This window comes from Monodon monoceros, unplaced genomic scaffold, assembly GCF_005190385.1.
Source record: "Monodon monoceros isolate NGI ecotype Baffin Bay Population unplaced genomic scaffold, NGI_Narwhal_1 Super_Scaffold_20, whole genome shotgun sequence".
In the NCBI taxonomy this organism is placed as follows: Eukaryota; Metazoa; Chordata; class Mammalia; order Artiodactyla; family Monodontidae; genus Monodon; species Monodon monoceros.
Window position 1 is genome coordinate 64,281,824 of NW_021703777.1, and position 20,682 is coordinate 64,302,505.

The 20,682-nt window shown below is 44.9% G+C and overlaps 1 protein-coding gene across 4 annotated transcripts in view; it reads left to right on the forward strand.

Moving 5' to 3' along the window:
- Positions 1–20,682, forward strand: part of LNX1 (ligand of numb-protein X 1) — a 140,544-nt gene that overhangs the window by 76,152 nt on the left and 43,710 nt on the right. For all 4 annotated transcript variants that reach the window (XM_029235260.1, XM_029235262.1, XM_029235261.1 and 1 more), the window contains 3 exons: positions 13,657–13,895; positions 14,401–14,553; positions 20,413–20,615. In XM_029235260.1, coding sequence (XP_029091093.1) covers positions 13,657–13,895; positions 14,401–14,553; positions 20,413–20,615 — 595 coding nt within the window. The remainder of the gene's footprint in view (positions 1–13,656; positions 13,896–14,400; positions 14,554–20,412; positions 20,616–20,682) is intronic.

A 20,682-nucleotide genomic window follows, 5' to 3' on the forward strand; every position in this document is an offset into this window, starting at 1 on the left:
CTCTCTCCCTCTCTCCCTCTCTCTCTCCCTCTCTCCCTCTCTCTCTCCCTCTCTCCCTCTCTCCCTCTCATCCATGGACAGTTGACGGAAAATTCCAATCATCTATGGTATGGGAATTGTCTGCTCCCCCTCCCCCAAAACGTCCAGGAGAATAACTCCATGACCCCAAAGATGCTGGAGACTCACAGAATGGATAACTATTGTGACATCTCTGTGAGGAACTGACCTGGCAAGTGGACGGTGCCCGATCCCTTGACCATCCCTCATTAACCACTGTCAACTTCACATCTGGTTTGGGCTTTGGGATTCTTAGGCATCACCCCAGGGAGCAGCACGGGTATTTATCAGGCACTCCTGCCTATCAGTGTGGGTCTTCCTAATTAAACAGTGGAGTCGATTCTTCTAGTTGCTGAAAAGCCCTGGAATTGTGTTTTGGACCTGCCAGGGCTGCTGTGAGGCTGAGCTGAAGCAGCGGTTTGGGGGTGGCCTTTTGGAGGCCCTGCTAAGAGGGTGTCATCTGAGCACACACTGGGAGGCACCTGAAACCACAAAAGCTCCCACCTCACTCATTTGTTTCTATTAAAACTTTGGGCCAAATAAAAGGGAACAAATGTCATAGAGTACATGGTGAAGAGCATGTTCCTTGGAGTCATGACTCTGACTTTAAACTCTGTTTCTGCTCCTTATAAGGTGACCAGCTCATCCTGGTTTGCCTGCGACTGGCCTGGGTTTAAAACTGAAAGTCCTACATCTCAGGAACCCAGTCAAAGGCAAGCTGGGACGGCCAGTCACCCTAGGTGTTGTGTGACCCTGGGCAAGTGAACCCTTGTATTACATTTCCACATCTTCAAAGTGGGCATGATAATTACGTCTACCTCATTAGGTGGTTGTAAGGATTGAATGAACAGAGGGGAAAGTGCCTAAAACCTCCTGACCCATGTTAAGGACCAAGATAACTTGATAGTTACACACGGTTTAAATCAGCAACAAAATCCCAGACAGAGCTATGTTTAATTTTCAGCCCCTTTGCCTTAGTGCTGTGTCATCTTGGATAAATTACTTAACCTCTCTGAGCCTCGTTTTCCCCCTCTGTAAAATGGGGATAATATAAGCCAGCTGGGGCAGTGTTTGATAGCACAAGCCCCGCTACTATGCCTGGTGATAAAGACCAAACATGGAATAAGTAACAGCTCAGGTGATTACTATTATGACTTGTTATTACTAGGACAGGAGATGATGCACTCCTAGGTGGCATGGGACGGATACGTCTGCCTCTTTTCCCCTGATAAATTGTTTCCACCACAAATGCTGTGTATTTGAGTATCTGAATACCTGGACTAAAGAGCTCCCTCTAGAGGAGGAAGAAGTAAATCACAAGAAGTTAGGCACCCACCGGGTGGAGATCGTTTTAAGCAACTGCCTCTTAGGAGGCTTGGAGCTGCACCTCTTCGCAGGTAATTAGGTTGTGCTTGGAGAGGAAGAACGGCAGGGAGACAGCGAACCTCAGGGCACATGGGGGCCGTGCAGCTGCCTCCCTCCACCACCGGCCCACCAAGTGTGCTCTGCTGACAAATGGCCCTGTTGACAGGGCAGAAGCAAAGACGCAAGCAGCTCAAAGCTCATGGCTGTCAGCTGCAGGCCTGAAGATGCCGACTTGATTAGAACAGGCCACACTCGCCAGCTCATGCTGTTTGTATTTCTCATAGCAGCCACTCAGTAGCTGGCAGTGAACGATAGCTGTAGTGAAGAGTATGTGGTTATAAAGAACCTTCTCATGTTCCTTGCCTTTTCCCTGCCTGCTAGGTTGCAGTCGCCTCCAGATCATCAGCCACCGGAGTACAGTTCCGAGGTACACGCCTCAACCAAAAGCCTGTCTGCTTTGGCTTCAAATCCCAGCCCCTCCACTTACCAGCTGTGTGACTTTGGGAAAGTTACTTAACCTCTCTGTGCCTTAATTGCTTATTAGCAAAGTGGCGATAGGGATCTTCCTCATTGGGATGATGTGAGGACCGAATGAATTAATATGCATAAAGCACATAGAATAGTGCCTGGTCCGTAGTAAGTGTACAGTAAGTGCTGGCTGTAATTATAAGTTGTTATTAATATGTGAGTTGAGATTTGAAGGATAAAAAGATGAAGCCACGGGTTGTCTGACAGACCTACCTCTGCAAACTGACAGAAAGAAATAAAGGAGAGCTGTTAACATTAGGTGAAAGAGTATCCGCTTTTCCCTGCCTCCCCCAAAATAAAATAGACACTGTGCAGAGACAGGCCAGCTGTTTCTCATGCCTGTACAGCACCGGGTCATCAATCCCACAGGAACACATCGGCATGTTTGGTAAACTGAGTCACATGTGCTGGCTTAGTTGTCATTGGACCGTTTGTTTGTGGAGCTAATTCCACCGTAAGAGCACCCTGCCCCTCACCCCACCTCACCAGGCCCAAGGGACTGGGGTTCCAGCTGCCCAAAGTTTGATCTGCGCTTCCACGTCGCTTTCCAGTTTGTTTTAAATTTCCCTTTCTGGGATTCATTAACAAGAGAGGCAGGGGTGGTTGGAATTTCTGGGGATGTTTTCCCCGTAGTTTGGAGGCAGGAGAATGGGGCTAAAGAGAGGAAGGAGAGCACGGTTGGTGGTGATGTAAGAAGTCCCTCAGTTCTGCAGGGTGAGGGCCTTTCACTCAAGTTCATACTCAGGGCCTAAGCTGACTCCCGGATGGTGGGCTTGCCCAGCTGATGACCGTTTTACTTACTAACCGATGTTTGCTTCACCCATGAGTACACAAAAGTGCTAATGACTTTTTTTTAATGTATGGCTTCTGGTAGCTTCATGAGTGGCCATGTATCATTCGATCCCAGGGTACATGAATTTTAACCTAAAGGAGAAAAAGTAATCCAAACAAGGAAGAATTACTTTACTTAATATCCTTAAACTAAAGAGAGATTAGTTCAGAAGCTGCAGGTATAGTGAGTGAAATATAGAATACAGTTATCCAGTCTGAACTCAGAAAATTCCCCAAAGGGTTCTGGTACTTAGGACCTGGCTGCCTGAAAACCAGGGCAGTCGTATTATTAGAAGTTGTGTTAGTGTTGAGTCTTTTCCAAGTAAAGTGATCAGGACTTAATTAGCAAGGGTGGGTCCTGCTGGAGTGTGGGCTTGGAGAGCTCAAATGCATCTGTTTTGGAAGAAGATGACTGATGCGTTTATTTTTATCTTAAACATAATAAAGATTTCTAGTGTTTTGCATTTAAAAAGTCATGAAATATTATCACGTATTTAAAAAACATAGCCTGTCTTCCTCCAAAAAAATCAAGACAGCCTGCAACAATGAAAACATATCTGGGTCGGCATGATTAAAAGTATAAACAGAAATCATCTAATAAAAGGAGCTAGAAAAAACATAGCGTAGGGCATTATGCTAAGTAAAATAAGTCAGAGAAAGACAAGTACTGTATGATCTCTCTTATATGTGGAATCTTAAAAAAATTAAAAAAAAAATCACAGATGCAGAGAATAGATTGGTTACCAGAGGCAGGGGTGAAGGGGGCCCAAAGGTATGAACTTCCAGTTATAGAGTGAGTCATGGGGATGTATTATACAGCATGGAAACTACAGTTAATAATCTGCACAGCATATTTGAAGGTTGCTAAGAGAGTAGATCTTAAAAGTTTTCCTCACAAGGGAAAAAAATTTAACTGTGAATGTTAACTAGACTTACTGTGGCGACTATTTTACAATGTATAAAAATATCGAATCATTATGGTGTACACCTCAAACTAATATAATGTTACAGGTCAATTATACCTCAATAAAATCTATCAAAGGGAATAAACGTATCTAGGCGAGCACAATTAAAAGCATAAACAGAAAGCATCTAATAAAGGGAGCAAGAAAGAAACACAGCTGTTCCCAGAATCTCTCAGGCTGCTCTGACACATGGCTGACCCCGTGTCTGTGAGCGCTGTGTGCAGTGTCGAGGATTTAGTGGTGAGCAAAACACGTTGGACTTTTACTGTTGGGGGGAGACAGTGATTTAAAAGAGAAGTAAGTAGGGCTTCCCTGGTGGCGCAGTGGTTGAGAGTCCGCCTGCCGATGCAGGGGACACGGGTTCGTGCCCCGGTCCGGGAAGATCCCACATGCCGCGGAGCGGCTGGGCCCGTGAGCCATGGCCGCTGGGCCTGTGTTTCAAAAAAGAGAAGTAAGTAAACACACAGAATCATTTCCAAAGATGTTAAGTGCTGGAAGTGAAAGTGGGCGCTGGTGGGAGAGACGATCCTTTAAGCGACAGTCACGGAGCCTCCGTGAGGAGGTGACTTAGAGCTTTCTGTTGCCCCCTTCGTCCCTCCTGCTCTCCCCTACTCTCTCCCGTGTTGGCATCCGATTTCTCAATGCCCACTTGTCTCCTGTGCCCACGGGCATGGCTTTAGCCGTGCTGAACCCCAGAAGTGGCAACAGACGGGTAGTCAGGCGGCCTCCAGCACCACCCCCAGCATCTGCCCTCCACTTTTGTCTCACTTCAGCTCTGTACTTTCTCCATTTCTACTTTCTCCATTTCTACTTTACCCCTTGAGATAAAGTCTGCACCGAACTCAGTAAACCTGGCATCTACCGTGCACTTGCATCCTTCAGGTCTTTAAATGTGACATTCACACCTAGTCCGTCAGACCGATGTCACTCATTTTCCTAGACTCAGCTCAGATGTCACCTCTTCTGGGAAGCCTTCCTTAATTACCCCAAGCAGAGTGAGTGGCCCCTTTCTCTGAGCTCTCCCAACACTTGGCTCATACCTCCATCTCTCTGATAATGTGGCATGGCAGTTTTCTGTTTTCACGTCAGTCTCCTCGCATGCATACACTGTATAGTATGTTTCTTTGCATCCATAGTGTCTAACATTATGCTTGATATACAATAATTATGTTGATTACTGCTTATTGAGTTGCTACTGTATTCCAGGTACTGTTAGGGACTTGGCATGAATCTTTAAATCTCACTGTAAATAAACCTTGTGCCCATTTTACATCTGGAAAATGAGGCTCAGAGGAATCATGGAATTTGTCCAAAGTTGCAGACTGGTAATGGCAGACCTAGGATTCACACCCAGATGTTTTAAACTTGAAAGCCTGAGCTTGTTCCACATCACTGTACCCTCTTTGTCAGGGGGTCCTCCTTATGTGCTCAGTGAATGAAGAAAACAAGGTCCTCCTTATGTGATCATTGAATGAAAAAAACAAAGTATTTCAAAATCACCCATCCTGTTGTAGCAGCTTAATCCATCAAAAGAAGGTATATGGCAACTGTTTATTCCTCCTATATACATAATAGTTTTACAACCCAGACCCAATAAAATCCTATTAAAGTTATCAGGGAAGTATGTGAAAAAAGAAGAATTTTTTAAGTCTCACTTTTCCCTCTTTCCTCTCCCTTTTCTCATCTCGAGTCGGAGTGCAGGGAAATCATGAGCTTGCTGAGGGAAAAAGGGAGCCTGGCATGGGTATCACAACCAACCACAATTATGTGTTAGCAGGACTGTGGGGGGTGAATCATCAATTCCCAGTTTGGTCATTTCAATAGAACACCCAAAAGGGCACTTCAGCTCAATTCAGTAAATGTTTGCTGAGTGCCTGCTCTAGGAAATCTAGATGGTATGTGGACCCCCTGAAAGGCACCAGGTGAGCAACACTTTGTCCCTTCTCTCCAGTCCCCTTCAGCCCCCTCCAGCCCCGCAGAGCAAGATGTGCCCAGAGCTGACTGGGCAGGTGAGGCAGGGCTGGTGTGTCTTGACCGTCAGCCAGGAGGGACATGGGAATCCATGAGCTTCCTCTTTCCCAAGCCACCAATATGATGAAGCCTTCTTGATCCTAAAGGGATAGTTTTCAAAGTTTGGTTCTATTGGCTTAATTATGGAACTAGACTCCCCCCACCCCCACCCCATTTGGAGTTTGTACTCTATAGAGAAAAAATGAGCAGGGAGGAGGAAGAAGAAAAAATAAGTAGGGTTAAGATGTGCCAGGGAAAAAGCTGCTGTTTTAAAATGGGTACTCAGGGAAGGTAGACTTCAATCACGGACCTGACGGAGATGAGGGAGCTGACCAGAAAGGAATCTGGAGCAAGTGTTGCAGAGAGGGGTGGAGGGGGCCGTGGAGAGACAGCAGAATGCAAGGCCCCTGAAGCAGGAGCGTGCTGGGCAAGTGTGAGGACCAGCAGGAGGCCAGATGAGCGGGGCATGGAGGTGAGGGTACAAGTAACAGGGACAGAGAATACAGGGCCTTGTGGGCCATTGTGAGGACCTTGTGTTTTAGTAACATGGAGAGCCACTTTAAAAGGATCACACCACTGCTGTGTTGAGAATAGATGGGGACGGGGCAGAGCAGAGAGTGTAGAAGCAGGAAGACCTCTCAGAAGGCCATTGCAATAACCCAGGCTTTGATTATGGTGGCTTGGACTAAGGCCGTGGCAGTGGACGTGATGAGAAGGCGTTAGATCCTGGGTAGATCTTGCTTGATTATACCTGGGGTGTCGAGAAAAAGAAAGGAATCAGGGCTGACTCTGGGGTTTTTGGTTTGAACAACAAGAAGGATGTGAGGTAAAACGGAAGAGGTGGGAAGAGCAGGGAAGCTTGGGGTGTTTGGATGTGTGAGGTTTGAGACGCCTATTGGACATGGGAGTGAAGATGTGGCATGAGCAGTTTGATGTAGGAGTCTGGAGTGCAGGGGATGCTCTGGGCTGGAGGCCAGGCCATGGGAGGGGAGAAAGCATGACCTCACAGCCTGGATTCAAATCCCAGCTCCACTCTGATAGGTAGAAGGGAGGAAAGCCTTACCCAAGTTTCCGCACCCTCCTCAGCAAAGTGGAGGTGGTTTAACTGACTTGACAGCTGGGACCACTGGGAGGGTTTAAGAAGACCACGTATGTGAAGCATAACGCGTAGTACACAGCAGACCAATAGATGTTAGCGCTTCCCAGCCCCCTTCTGTGTTGCCAGACCCTGTGGTGAGGCCATGATCAATACGGCTCAGGGATGGCCTGGGATGTCAGCCTGGGGAGTTGGGACTTGACCTGGTAAGCACTGGGAAATATTTCCATGGGAAGTTTTCGAGCAAAAAGAAATTGTGTTGGTATGTTTGTGGTTAGGATGGATTGGATGGTGGGGAGGAAGGGAAAGACTGGGAACAGGGAGATGGGCTAGGGTGTGTTGCAAAGCCCTGGAGGCATCGTGTCAGGAGGGCCAGGGTGGAGGCCCTGGAGATGGAGTTGGGAGCCAGGCACACATGGCCGAGGCCCACCCTCAGCCCCCAGGGTCACCAGCACCCTGACACAGACTTTCTCTGAGCCAGAGCACTGTGGTTCCTTGAGGCTCCCGATGGCCCGTCTCCCAGGTGCCTTGTCTGAGGACACGAAGGAGAGCCTGCTGCTCTCTGACAGTGATCACCTCTTCCTGCAGTGGGTGATGCAGGACCTTTGAGGTCTATCCATGTTGTTGCAAGTGGCAAGATTTCATTCTTTTTCATGACCGAATAATATTCCGTGGTATATGTATGTATGTGTGTATATATATATATATATATATACACACACTATGTTTTCATTATTTAGCCATCAGAGGACACTTAGGTTGTTTCCATGCCTTGACTATTGTAAGTAATACTGCAGTGAACGTGGGGGTGCATATATCTTTTCGTTAGCATTTTTGATTTTTTTCAGATAAATACCAAGTGGAAATGATGGATCATATGGCAGTTCTATTTTGAATTTTTTGAGGAACTTCCATATCATTTTCCGTAGTGGCTGCACCAATTTGTGTTCCTACCAGCAGTAGGAACATCCTCACCAACACTTGTAACCTCTTGTCTCTTTGATAATAGCCATTCTAACAGGTGTGAGGTGATATCTCATTGTGGTTTTGATTTGTGTTTCCCTGATTAGAGAGTGATGTTGAGCATCTTTTCGTGTACCTGTTGGCCATCTGTGTGTCTTCTGTGGAAAAATGTCTATTCAGATATTCCTTTTTTTTAATCGTATTATTTTTTTGCTATTGAGCTGTGTGGGTTCTTTATATATTTTGGATATTAACTTCTTATTAGATACGATTTGCAAATAATTTTTTCCCATTCAGTAGTTGCCTTTTCATTTTGTTGATAGTTTCCTTTGTGGTGCAGAAGCTTTTTAGTTTATTTGTTTATTTTTGCTTTTTTTGCTTTTGGTGTCAGATTCAAAAAATCGTCTATAAGACCAATATCAAGGAGCTTACCATCTGTTTTTCTTTTAGGAATTTTATGGTTTCAGGTCATACATTTAAGTCTTTAATCTGTTTGAGTTAACTTTTGTGTATGGTGTCAGATAGGGGTCCAGTTTCATTCTTTTGCATGTGGCTGTCTAGTTTTCCCAACACCATTTACTGAAGAGACTGTCCTTTCCCCATTGTATATTCTTGACTCCTTTGTCATAAATTAATTAACCATATATGTGTGGGTGTATTTCTGGACTCTGTTCCATCTATCTACATCTGGCTTTTTGCCAATACCATACTATTTTGATAACTGTAGTTTTGTAATATAGATTTAAATCAAGGAGCGTGATGCATCCAGCTTTGTTCTTCTTTCTTAAGATTGCTTTGTCTATCTGGGGTCTTTTGTGGTTCTATACAAATGTTAGGATTGTTTGTTGTATTTCTATGAGAAACGCTGTTGGAATTTTGATAGGGTTTGCATTGAATCTGCAGATTGCTTTGGGTAGTATGGACATTTTAACAATATTTTCCAGTCCATGAACACACAATATTTTCCCATTTATTTGTGTCATCTTCAGTTTCTTTCATCAATGTCTTATAGTTTTCAGTGTACAGATCTTTCACTTCCTTGGTCAAATTTATTCCTAGGTATTTTTCATGCAGTTGTACACGGGATTATTTTCTCAATTTCTCTTTCTGACAGTTCTTTGTTAGTGTATCGAAATGCAATAAATATTTGTGTATTGATTTTGTATCCTGCAACTTTACTGAATTCATTTATTCTAACAGTTTTTTTGGTGGGGTCTTTGAAGGTTTCTATATATAATATCATGTCATTGCAAAGAGTGACAGTTTCACTTTTCCTTTCCAATCTGGATAACTTTCATTTCTCGATTAGTGGCTCTTGGGCTGGTCTTCTTGAGGCAACACTCAGTGAAGGTCTGTAGAGGTTGCTGCACCCTTGAAATGGAACAGCACCGCTCCACACAGTCCCCCACCTGGCCTGATTAGCATATGAATTTGCAAGCCCTGGTTTCAAGTAAGAGCAGACTGGGCAATTAGTGAACTCCGTATGAGAGTAGACTCAATGTTTACCTAATTCAGAAGTGAACTGAGAAAGAAAGAATGCAAAGGAAGTTAGAAGGCTAAAGGGGAGGTTGTGTAGTTACCCAGACTGTTATAATGAGTATATTGAGGCTCAGTTTGTCATGGACCACTTTTATTCTTCTGTCATCAGAAAGGAGCCCTCCCCGGGACTTCCATGGTGGTCCAGTGGTTAATACTTTGCCTTCCAATGGAGGGGGTGTGGGTTCGATCCCCTGGTCCAGGAGCTAAGATCCCACATGCCTTGGCGCCAAAGAACCAAAACATAAAACAGAAGCAATATTGTAACAAATTCAATAGACTTACAAAAAAAAAAAAATAACCTTAAAAAAAAGAAAAGAAACAAAAGGAGCCCTCCCCTGCAAACTAGCTTGTGCCACCCGGTTGGCTGAGCTCTGAGCCCCTCTGAGCCTCTGTGAAGTATGCCGGGGGTCCATCCTGCTTCAGGTCAACCCCCATTAGTAGTGAACTCATGGACTCAGGAATTTTTGCAAAGAGGGTCATTTTCTCTTCTTACTTCCCCCCCCCCGCTCCCCGCCTATCCTTGCAAAAAAGACAAAAATTCCATGGCACCCCCACCCAGTGTCAGCATTCTTATATTAAGACAGATTTGCCTCTACTCACTTTGATATAGGAGCTCAGGATCTCAACTCTGTTATTAACAAAACTGGTCGTCAGAGTTGCTTTGAACAGTTAGCATATCCAAAGTGGTTGAAAAATGGTTTTCCGTGTTTCTTGTGTGCATCCTTCAAGTTCATGGCCGTCGCCCATCACCACCTGAGAGTACTTAGTGCTCGGGGATAACTAAAGGGCGAATAAATCCTGCTTGCTTTGAACACAACCCAGGGTTCAGCATATGTTCCTGTACTGGCCAAGGCTAACCAGCTCTTTTCCCCTCCTCCCCTCACTTGCGCCTGTAAATCAAGAGGCCCCAGGATTAGTCAACACAAAAGAGATAATTAGTAAGTACAAGCTGCTACCTTCATAGATCACCCTGTGCCTCAGGTTCAAGCTAAGCCAAGAAGCTGAAACAAGCAACATGGCACAGGTATGAGCCTCTTTAGCAGACCATTTTTACACAAGGTTTATGAGTCTGAATGTTTAAATCTACCCTCCCCAGATACTGTAAGGATGTCTGGGATACGAGGCCAGAGGGGAGGCTTCTAAGTCATTTTATGAGGTTTTCCTTTCCTGGACTAAACTGTGTCTTTGGAACCCCAAGGATTTGAAACAGAAATGGCTTCTTAATGGCATAGTCTTGGGGTTCAGAGACGTTTAAATACCTTAACTCTTCTCGCAGATGTGGCAGCAGAACGAGATGCTACTTTTTTCTCCACTGGGATATGCTGTGTCCCCTCAGAAAGCCATGGCTTGTGCCTTTGCCAGCCATTTGTCCAATTGGAAAATTCATTTCCTGCTCTGGCAGGGCGCATGGTCAAGGGCATTGCTGCCCCAAGAAAAGAAATACTGTTTCCAGTCCGACGAAATAGCCTAGGAACTTCCTAACCATGCGTTGTTAACCCGATACTGCTGGCTTACAGAGAAGTGTTCCACTCGCGTGTTTATGACCTTGGAGCTGCTCAAATGCACGCTGGCTTTCATTTTTTCCATCACACAATGTTTCTTCCAATTTTTGAGTTTCTCATATCAACCACTTTGCTATTTTTAAGCAGAACAATTCAAAGCCAAAGTAGCTAATCAGAACAGTGAAACCTCACCAATTCAAGCAGGGAGCTTGTACTCTTTCAGTGAGGGAAAAACTAGCATTAGAAACCGGGGGCCTGTTTCATGTTCTATGAGATAAGGATGTAGGGTTGTAAAATCAGAGTCCTTTTCTACTAATATTAAAACCACATTTCAGGGCTTCCCTGGTGGCGCTGTGTTTGAGAGTCCGCCTGCCGATGCAGGGGACACGGGTTCGTGCCCCGGTCCGGGAAGATCCCACATGCCGCGGAGCGGCTGGGCCCGTGAGCCATGGCCACTGAGCCTGCGCGTCCGGAGCCTGTGCTCCGCAGCGGGAGAGGCCACAACAGTGAGAGGCCCGTGTATCACACACACACACACACACACAAAAAAAAAAACACATTTTATCAAATCATCATCATTGATTATAAGAAGCATCATATTTTATGTACCAACAAGAAAAAAAAAATATTCTTTCTTTTTTTTTTTTTTAACTTGTTTGGTTCCTCCGGGTCTTGGTTGTGGCTTGCAGGCTCCTTAGTTGTGGCTTCAGGGCTTCTTAGTTGTGGCATGCAAACTCGTAGTTGCGGCAGCATGCATGTGGGATCTAGTTCCCTCACCAGGGATCGAACCCGTGCCACCTGCATTGGAAGCATGGAGTCTCATCCATTGTACCACCAGGGAAGTCCCCTAACAAGAAAATTTTAAAACTGCCACTGGTTAAATCATTCCAAAGCACCTTTAAAGATATCCCTGCAATGCATGGGTTGGTCAGATCAGACTTTGAAATCCATTCAGACACATATGGCGACCTCTCCTGCCCTCTAGTTGTACTGTTTGGCATGAACTAGGCCTGTCCTTTAGGATGATCTCAGTAACAAAGTGTGACATCACTTTTCATCTCCTTGGGGGTATCTTTCTTGCTAAGCAAATAAAGCATTTGCTTGTCTCTTTGCAAGAAAATCAGGAATTGCTGCTCTCCTTCTAAAGACAAATATTTACCACCAGTATCAAATTTACACACCACTGCTCTGTTTCTGAGACTTTCCATATATACAGTAACTTTTCACTGCAATGCTTAATCATAATGTAATCTTGTCTAAGACACTGAAGAGCAATTAAACCCAATGGCATAGTACCAAGAGTGGAGGCAACTCAATGGAAGGGACGAGATGGACACCTGTGACCATGTTTCCTTGGACAGTGGCATTTGTGTCATGACTGCAGCTTGGCAACCTGAAGCTGTGGGACCCCGTCAGTCACCCACGCATCCCAATCTCAGAGAAGTTAAAATGTGACAAAACAGGCGTCTTAGAATGGTTGAATTATGGAAGTAGCTACAGTCTGTTGAGAATTCTCTGTATATCTAGCAAGATATATAGAACTAAGCTCTTGACAAGACTTAATGTCAGCCAGACCTTACAGCAACCCAAGATGTATGTGCAGATTCGAAAGTTTAACCAGGTTAACAAAATTGTCCCAGATCACACAGCTAGGTAAATTTCAGAGCAAGGATTCCCATCCAGACAAAAACCATAGATGTGGTTCTGTAGGCCACATAAATCATGTGCATATCAACTGCAGACTGCTGTTTGATTCCATTCATAAGCACTGCTCCAAACAGGCTGTCAAAGCATTATTTAAAATAGCTCAGCCATATAAGGTTTTCTGTATTGAGTTGGTAAAAATAATTTATAAATTAACATCCATTATATGCAAATGGCCACTTCCTAAAGGGACTCGCCCATTTGATTTTTGCCTTTATAACCACCGGGAAGGTGGTTTGGCTGTCTGCGGCACTTCCTCACCACAGTGAATGAGAGTTAAATCCTCACCATTTGCGGATCAAAACCCGACCTAAGAGCTGAGACGACTTGCCCAGTGACAATGGAAGTGCATCCATAGCAAAATATGGACTTAGATGGGCTCAAACCTCAGTGTCCTGGCCCTTACGCTTGCTCTTTAACATGAGTGGTGAATGGATATAGACCTGTTTTTTAAAGACCACGAATGTTGTTTTACCTTCCCAATGTTAAAAGACATGAAAACTTTTAGCACATGGGAGCCCCGAGCCCCTGGTCCTGGCCACTCAGACCACCCCAGGGGTGGAGACTGGAAACCAGCAAGTCTGCCTCTAGAGAATGTGAAGCTGAACCAACTCCTGTGGCTTTGTAGTGAGGGCATTTCTGTTTCCATGGACAGTTAAATATGGAATCTGGGAGGAGCTTTGTATTTATGGTCAGTGGTTTGGGAACTAAACCCAAAAGAAGGGACTGAGAGGGTGACTAAGGACTTTCATGGTCAAAATAAACACCAGCAAGAAGGAATTACATCCAAATAGTTGAAGACTGCCAGCCTCAAGCCCTAGTCTTGTAGGCCCCGTGACAGCTCTCGTAATTTGCATTCCAGGGGCCAGTGTAGAGAGTGCTTTAACAGAATGCTGTAGACATCTTTTAAAAATTGTTCTTTCAAGTCATTCATTCATTTGGTTGGCAAGTGTATACTGACTTACGTCCATGTGAGAAGGGAGAGGAACCAGGGGTGAGTAAGTCAATTTCCAAGGGTGGCAAGCACGTGGACTTGAAGAGCCCTGGTTGAACAATGCGCAAAGCCTTCTCTGACCTCCTGCTGGTTTTGTTGCAGCTGCAAAGGTGCCTCCCACTACGGCCTCACCAAAGACAGGAAGAGGCACTCTCAGGATGGCTGTCCAGACGGCTGTGCCAGCCTCACAGCAACAGCACTCTCCCCAGAGGTTTCTGCAGCTGCCACCATCTCCTTAATGACAGACGAGCCTGGCCTAGACAACCCTGCCTACGTGTCCATAGCAGAGGACGGTCAGCCAAACAGCCCCCTGGACTCTGGCCGGAGCAACCGAACAAGGGGTGAGTCAAAGGGGGTGGTTGTCCGGGAATGGGCTCCTTGGCCTTGGGATTGCCCTCTCTGGAAAGTTATAGAAACGTTTTTTTAAGGCAAAAACGCTCTGGTAGTTTTGGGCAGCAACCCAACATCCAGTTCTCCAGAGTGAAATGAGACCGCGAGGACCTGAGATCATTAGAAATGTGTGTAATCTGACCTGGTGAAAGGGGTTGAAGTTAGACCTAGTGATTCATCACTCCCTCGGTGTCCCTACCTTCCCATCCAGGTGGCTCGAGAAAAGTGCTGTTATATTCCATCCAGCCCAGGAAAAAAAACCAAGCAGATTTTAAATAACCCATCCGTATTGCATTGTAGAAAACTGAGAATATACAGCTAAGCAAATTCTATCATCCCACCGCCTAGAAGTAATCACCGTTCACAATGTGTTGTGCGTGTCTTACCAGCCGCGTCCATAAAAGAGGACTTCTGTGAATGCGTAGCTACTCTCCCTCCCTTCTCTCTTGTCCTCAGCACGGCCCTTTGAGCGATCCACCATCAGAAGCAGATCTTTTAAAAAAATAAACCGAGCCTTGAGTGTTCTTCGAAGGACAAAGTGTGGAAGTACAGTTGTCAACCAAGCTGAGCGGGGCAGAGAGAATTCTGAAAACACCACTGCCCCTGACGGTAAGTGGCCTCCCAGTAAGGCTGGGATTCCGGAATGACGACTCCAGGCGTGATGACAACCAGACCGCCCCCCACCCCCCGCTTTCTATGACACCCCTCTTCCCAAGGGCATAAATATTTCTTACCTTGATTAGCCTCTTCTTGCGTAAGTAACCAAAGGCAGAAATTATTGTTCTCTTCTTACATAGATTGAGGGAAAAGGTCTTGGAACACTTACCTTCAGATGCTAGCTTAGTGCATATAAAGAATACTATAGTTTTGTTTTTTTTTAACTGAATTATGCCTCAATTTATTTATTTTTGTCTGCAGTGTGTCTGTGTTGTGTCTTCGTTGCTACGCGTGGGCTTTCTGTAGTTGTGGCGAGTGAGGGCTACTCTTCGTTGTGGTACACAGGCTCTAGGTGCGTGGGCTTCAGTAGTTGTGGCATGCAGGCTCAGCCGTTGTGGCTCGTGGGCTTAGTTGCTCCGCCGCCTGTGGGATCTTCCCGGACCAGGGATTGAACCTCTGTCCCCGGCACTGGCAGGCAGATTCTTAACCACTGCGCCACCAGGGAAGTCCCAAGAATAATACAGTTAAGTGAAGAACATTTAGAACAGTGCCTGGCACATAGTAAGTACTATGTAGGTATTTATTCTTATTACCACTTTGTGTGATGTGTGGTTCTGAGTGTTTTCCATGCATTAACTCATTTAATCCTCAACAACTCTTTGAAGTAGCTACTACTATTATCCGTGTTTTACAGATGAGGAAACTGAGACACCAGGAGGTTACTTAGCTTGCCCCAAATTACCCTTCTAAACTTGGAATCCAGGTTAATGTGGTTCTAGAATCTATGCAAAGGAAGTTTCTGGATCTAAGATCCTATGTGTTTTCCCCAGTATAAATGGAGCTGAGAAAATACTGTCCTGTCCTTTCTTTTCATCTAATATTAGACCTTTACAGCAGTAATAATAGTAGCTTAAGTTTTTTTTTTGAGCTTTCCTGGGTGCCAGGTAGTGCTCTAAGTCATTTAAAGGTCACAGCGCTAAGGACAGTGACCGTGATTCTCATTTTACAGAAGAAACTTAGACTCTGAGAGATTGGGTAGCTAGTCCAAAGTCACCCAGCTGGAAAATGGCAGATCTAGGATTTTAACTTGGGTCCTCTGGCTACAGAACCCACTCGTTTACCTGCTGGATTAAGCACCCTCCACTCCTTCGAGGTTGGGAGGTAAATCCGAAACCACTGTCTTTATCATGTTCTCAGAGAACTTGCGAGCAGTCGTATAAGACCCCTGCTTATCCCCTCTCACCCTGTACACACGCTACATGCTCTGACTACTCTGAACTTATTGCTGTCCTATAAATACTGTGTCTCTCTCACTTCCATGTTGTTGTCCATCCTGTACTCTCACGCCCCTTCAGCTGGCATCCTAATTCCTCTTTCCAGGCTCAGCATAGGCTTTGCCTCCTCCTGGGAGCCCTCCTTGACTCCCTCAGTCCTCTCTCCTTTGTGTTCTCAAAGCACCTGTACCTCTGTTATAGCAATGTCACCTTTCATCGTAACTGTACCAATGGGGGCAGGGGCTCTTTATCTAAGTCTTTGTGTTCTCAAGTCCAAGCGCAATATCTGGCACATAATAGTTTTTGCTGAATGTTTCTGCAATGAGTAAAAGGATTATAACTTCCTTTCTGCCAGTCCTCCCCCCTTATTAAAGGCTCCTTAATTCCATTCCATGTAAAGTTTTCTCCTACCTGAATAAGATTGATTTGCATGTTTATTGCAGAAACTTTTAAAATAAGAGATTACTATGTGTAAGACATTGGCCTAGGCTCTGTACTTTTTTTTTTTTTTTTACTGAAGTACAGTTGATTTACAATATTATGTTAGTTTCAGATGTACCACATAGTGATTCAATATTTTTATAGATTATACTTCATTTATAGTTATTATAAAATATTGGCTATATTCCCTGTGCTTTGCAATATATCCTTGTAGCTTATTTATTTTATACATAGTCGTTTGTACCTCTTAATCCCCTACCCCATTTTGTTCCTCTCCTCTTCCCTCTCCCCACTGGTAACCACTAGTTTGATCTCTATATCTGTGAATCTGTTTCTGTTTTTATTTTCTAGATTCCACATGTAAGTGATAACATACAATATTTGTCTTTTTCTGTCTGACTTATTTCACTTAACATAATACCCTCCAGGTCCATCTACATTGTTGCAAACAGCAGAATTTCACTCGTTTATGGCTGAGTAGTATTCCATTGTATACATACCACATCTTCTTTATCTATTCATCTGTTGATGGACACTTAGCCAAGCTATGGAAGTAACCTATCTTGGTAAATAATGCAGCTATGAACACTGAGGTGCATGTATCTCTTCAGATTAATGCTTTTGTTTTCTTTGGATATATACCCAGGAATGGAATTACTGGATGATATGGTAGTTCTATTTTTAGTTATTTGAAAAACCTCCATACTGTTTTCTATAGTGGCTGCATCAATTTACATTCCTACCAACAGTGTACTAGGGTTCCCTTTTCTCCACATCCTCGCCCTCATTCGTTATTTGAAGACTTTTTTTTTTTTTTTTTCCCCCTGCGGTACACGGGCCTCTCACTGCTGTGGCCTCTCCCGTTGCGGAGCACAGGCTCCGGACGCGCAGGCCCAGCAGCCATGGCTCACGGGCCCAGCCGCTCCGCGGCATGTGGGATCCTCCCGGACCGGGGCATGAACCCGTGTCCCCTGCATGGGCAGGCGGACTCTCAACCACTGCGCCACCAGGGAAGCCCTTGAAGACTTTTTGATGATGGCCATTCTGACAGGTGTGAGGTGATTAGCGATGTTGAGCATCTTTTCATGTGCCTGTTGGCCATATCTGTACATTCTCTTTGGAAAAATGCCTTTTCATGACTTCTGCCCATTTTTTACTCAGGTTGTTTTTTTTTTTTATTGAGTTGTATGAGCTGTTTATATAGGTAAGCTCTGTACTTTTATATAAAGATTATAAAATCCAGCTACTGGCTCCAAGAAGTTCATTCAAGACTAAAAAAATCAAATACTAGAAAGAGTGAGATATAAATAAACGAAAATGACAGCTGTCAAGAGAGGCGCATCACTTCCCAGTGGGACTGTGTAATCCGTGTTTAAGGAGTGGTTATGACCTGGATGGGCATGGGGATCTTGACTGTGTGTTGGAAGGTAGTGGGAGATGAGGTTAAGGCCAGATTAGAAGGGTCCTGGATGCCATTTAGGAGTCTCGACTTGGGGCAGTGAACACACCTGAAGGCTTTTGCGTAGAAGTATAGCAGGATGGAAGCTGTGTTTCAGGAAGATGAAGATGGCACCTGTGTTATGTGTGCAGGGGCTTCAAGTAGGAGAGGATGGATTTCCTCAGGTGCTCCAGGAAGCTACTACTCCACAGTGGGGTGAGGTATTATGACTCAGTGAGGCTGGTACAGGATTTGTGAGGCAACAAAGCTTTTAAAAAGGGCCTTAGGATCTCATTGCTTCAGTAAGTAACCCGCAGTTAGTATGGTGAACGCCCATGGTTTATCCATCCTTTTCATATCAGTAAAGAGACTGGCTTCACTACTTAGCTGTGTGACCTGGCCAGGTTACTTGACTTCTCTAAGCTTTAGTATTTCATCATCCGAAAAAACAGGGGTGATAATAATCTAGTTCAAAGGGTTGCTGTGAGGACTAAACAAACAACAAAGTGTCATGCAAATTGCTTAGCTCAATGGCCAGCATATAATAAACACTTGGTAAATGATACTATATCCCTTAGTCCTTAAGTAAGGACACAATATTGAAAAACTTTCTTTTCAGACCAGCACTAGTTTGGCAGTTTAAAAATTACTTTAACTCTCAAAGGGGAGGTCACTAGGGTCTCATCATTGTAGCTCTAATTAACATTTCCAAGTGTGACTGGGTATGTCCTTTCAGACTATCAACCATCCTTGATTGGTTAGACTTGGGAGCATGGTTTTTGTAAATCTGTTGGGAAAAAGAGTAGAAAGGGAGAGGGAGGAGAGAGAGAAAACCAGCAGCTTTGATGATAATTTCCAATCTTTCTTTGCTCAAAATGATTTTTTTTAAGAACTTCCATTTCCTTGTCACCAGACCTGTTCCAACAAATACTTGTGGATAGAGCCTACTTAAGGTAATCAAGATAGTTTAAACGTTAATTGAACTCGGTCACCCAAGCACTGTTAGCACCAGGAGCTGACAGATGAAGGCTGCTGCCCACAGCCTTACAGCAAAGCCCAATTGCTTACATTAAATTAACTCCCAGTGGGGGGTAAAGACCCACATTTACAACGTCTCCAGCTTCCTCTGGCAGCTAAATTGCTTTGTTTATCATGTTCTGCAATAATTAGAAATAATTTTAATTCTTGCTGTATTGTTCCTAGAGAGTTGAGTACTCATTCATGAACTCATAGTTCATTAGGGAAAATGCATTAAGGTCATGGGTTTTGAAAATAGAAAGAGTGTTTTATGTAGAACGAGGCCTGCAGTTTTGATCTTTCCCGATGACGTAATTAAGGGAGAATCATAGGGCAGAGGCAGCTGTCAGCAGCTACAGGAGACAAAAGCATCAGTGCTCTCAACATCCTAACTCGAGCCTCAAGCAACTGGGGAGGAGCTGCAGCTCCCGTCAAACTAGGTGTTCTGTGGCCGGCATTTCCTGGTGTCCCCCCTGTAGGCTTCTATTCCAACCGAGGTGGAGAACAGCGCCAGTCGTTGCTGCTGGCTATGGGTCTGTAGACCAAGTCCCCTGTGGACCCGTTGCCGGCTGTGGACCCCTGGCTTCAGGGGACTCTGAGGAAGGTGACAGGAGCGTCATCAGGAGCCCCGGGTTCTGACCTGGCTCTGAGGACCACCACCTAACTGCCACCTCCAGCCAGTCGTGCCACTTCTCCTCTCCGAGCTCACGCATCCTCCCTTGTGAAAGAAAGGTCTGACTGTCACTGTCAAACTACACAGCCTGAGAAGCAATTCTGTGTGTGGGCCCAGCAGGGCGGGGGACCCGTGACAGATTTCAAGGGGAAAGAGTCCTCAGTGAAAAGGTAAAGTTTGGAAACACCAGCCTGGGTCTCTGAATCTCCTTTTGGCTCTGAATCCAGCCGTACAAGCGGATCGGGGACGAACCTCTTGATGCCACCAGCTGGGCCTGGGCCTCTTTCCTTGATCACGAATTAGGCCATTTGACTTCCCTTTACTGACAACAGCATAGAGAGGACTGATTCACTAAGCCTGAAAAGCAGGTCCTCCCAGGAGGAGATCTTCAGAATGATCAAAAAGAGTAGAACAGGGTTGTTCTGTTTTGCCCCTTGATTAGTAAGTGATCAAACTGCAGCCCATTCCATAATGATTGTTCGTTCATTCCTCTTCATTCAGTAAACATAGGCTGAAGTCTCCTGTGTACAGAGATCTGTGCACAGAACTACAAAACAGCCAGAAATTATGTCCTCAAGGATCTTAGAGTCCAGTGGTGGGTATAAGAAATGGGCATGAATAATAATAGTAATAATAATAATAATAGAAGCCTCGGTGCCATGAGAAATAAAGCTTTATGGGAAATGGGAAGTTTAGAGAGAGCAGGGGGAAAGGGATCAGGGTAGAGTTTAATTGGAAGAGGGATTATTTCATGCAGGCCTTGAAGGAAAAGTTGGGTTTAGGCCTAGAATGGAAAACATTCCAGGCAGAGAAACTTATGCTGGCACAGAGGCAGGAAGATGGAAAACATGTACAAGGAACAATGAATAGTTTAGTTTGGCTGGAACCAAAGTTTGGCAAGAAAAGGAGTGGTTGGAAATGTCCATTGGGGGGGTGTCTTAAATAAATATTGTCTCTATCCATTTTAGTCTTTCCAAGGTTGTATCACCTGATTCCATATGGTGAAATTACCAGAGTCAAGATCAATCGAGCGGATCCCAATGAAAGCCTCTCCATTAGGCTTGTGGGAGGCAATGAAACCCCGCTGGTCCATATCATTATCCAGCACATTTATCGTGATGGGGTGATTGCCAGAGACGGCCGGCTACTGCCAGGAGACATCATCCTAAAGGTAGAGACCACGGCTGTGGAGCCACGAAGAGGGTCTTAGCAAAAGTCACTTCAGAGCAAATCATTGG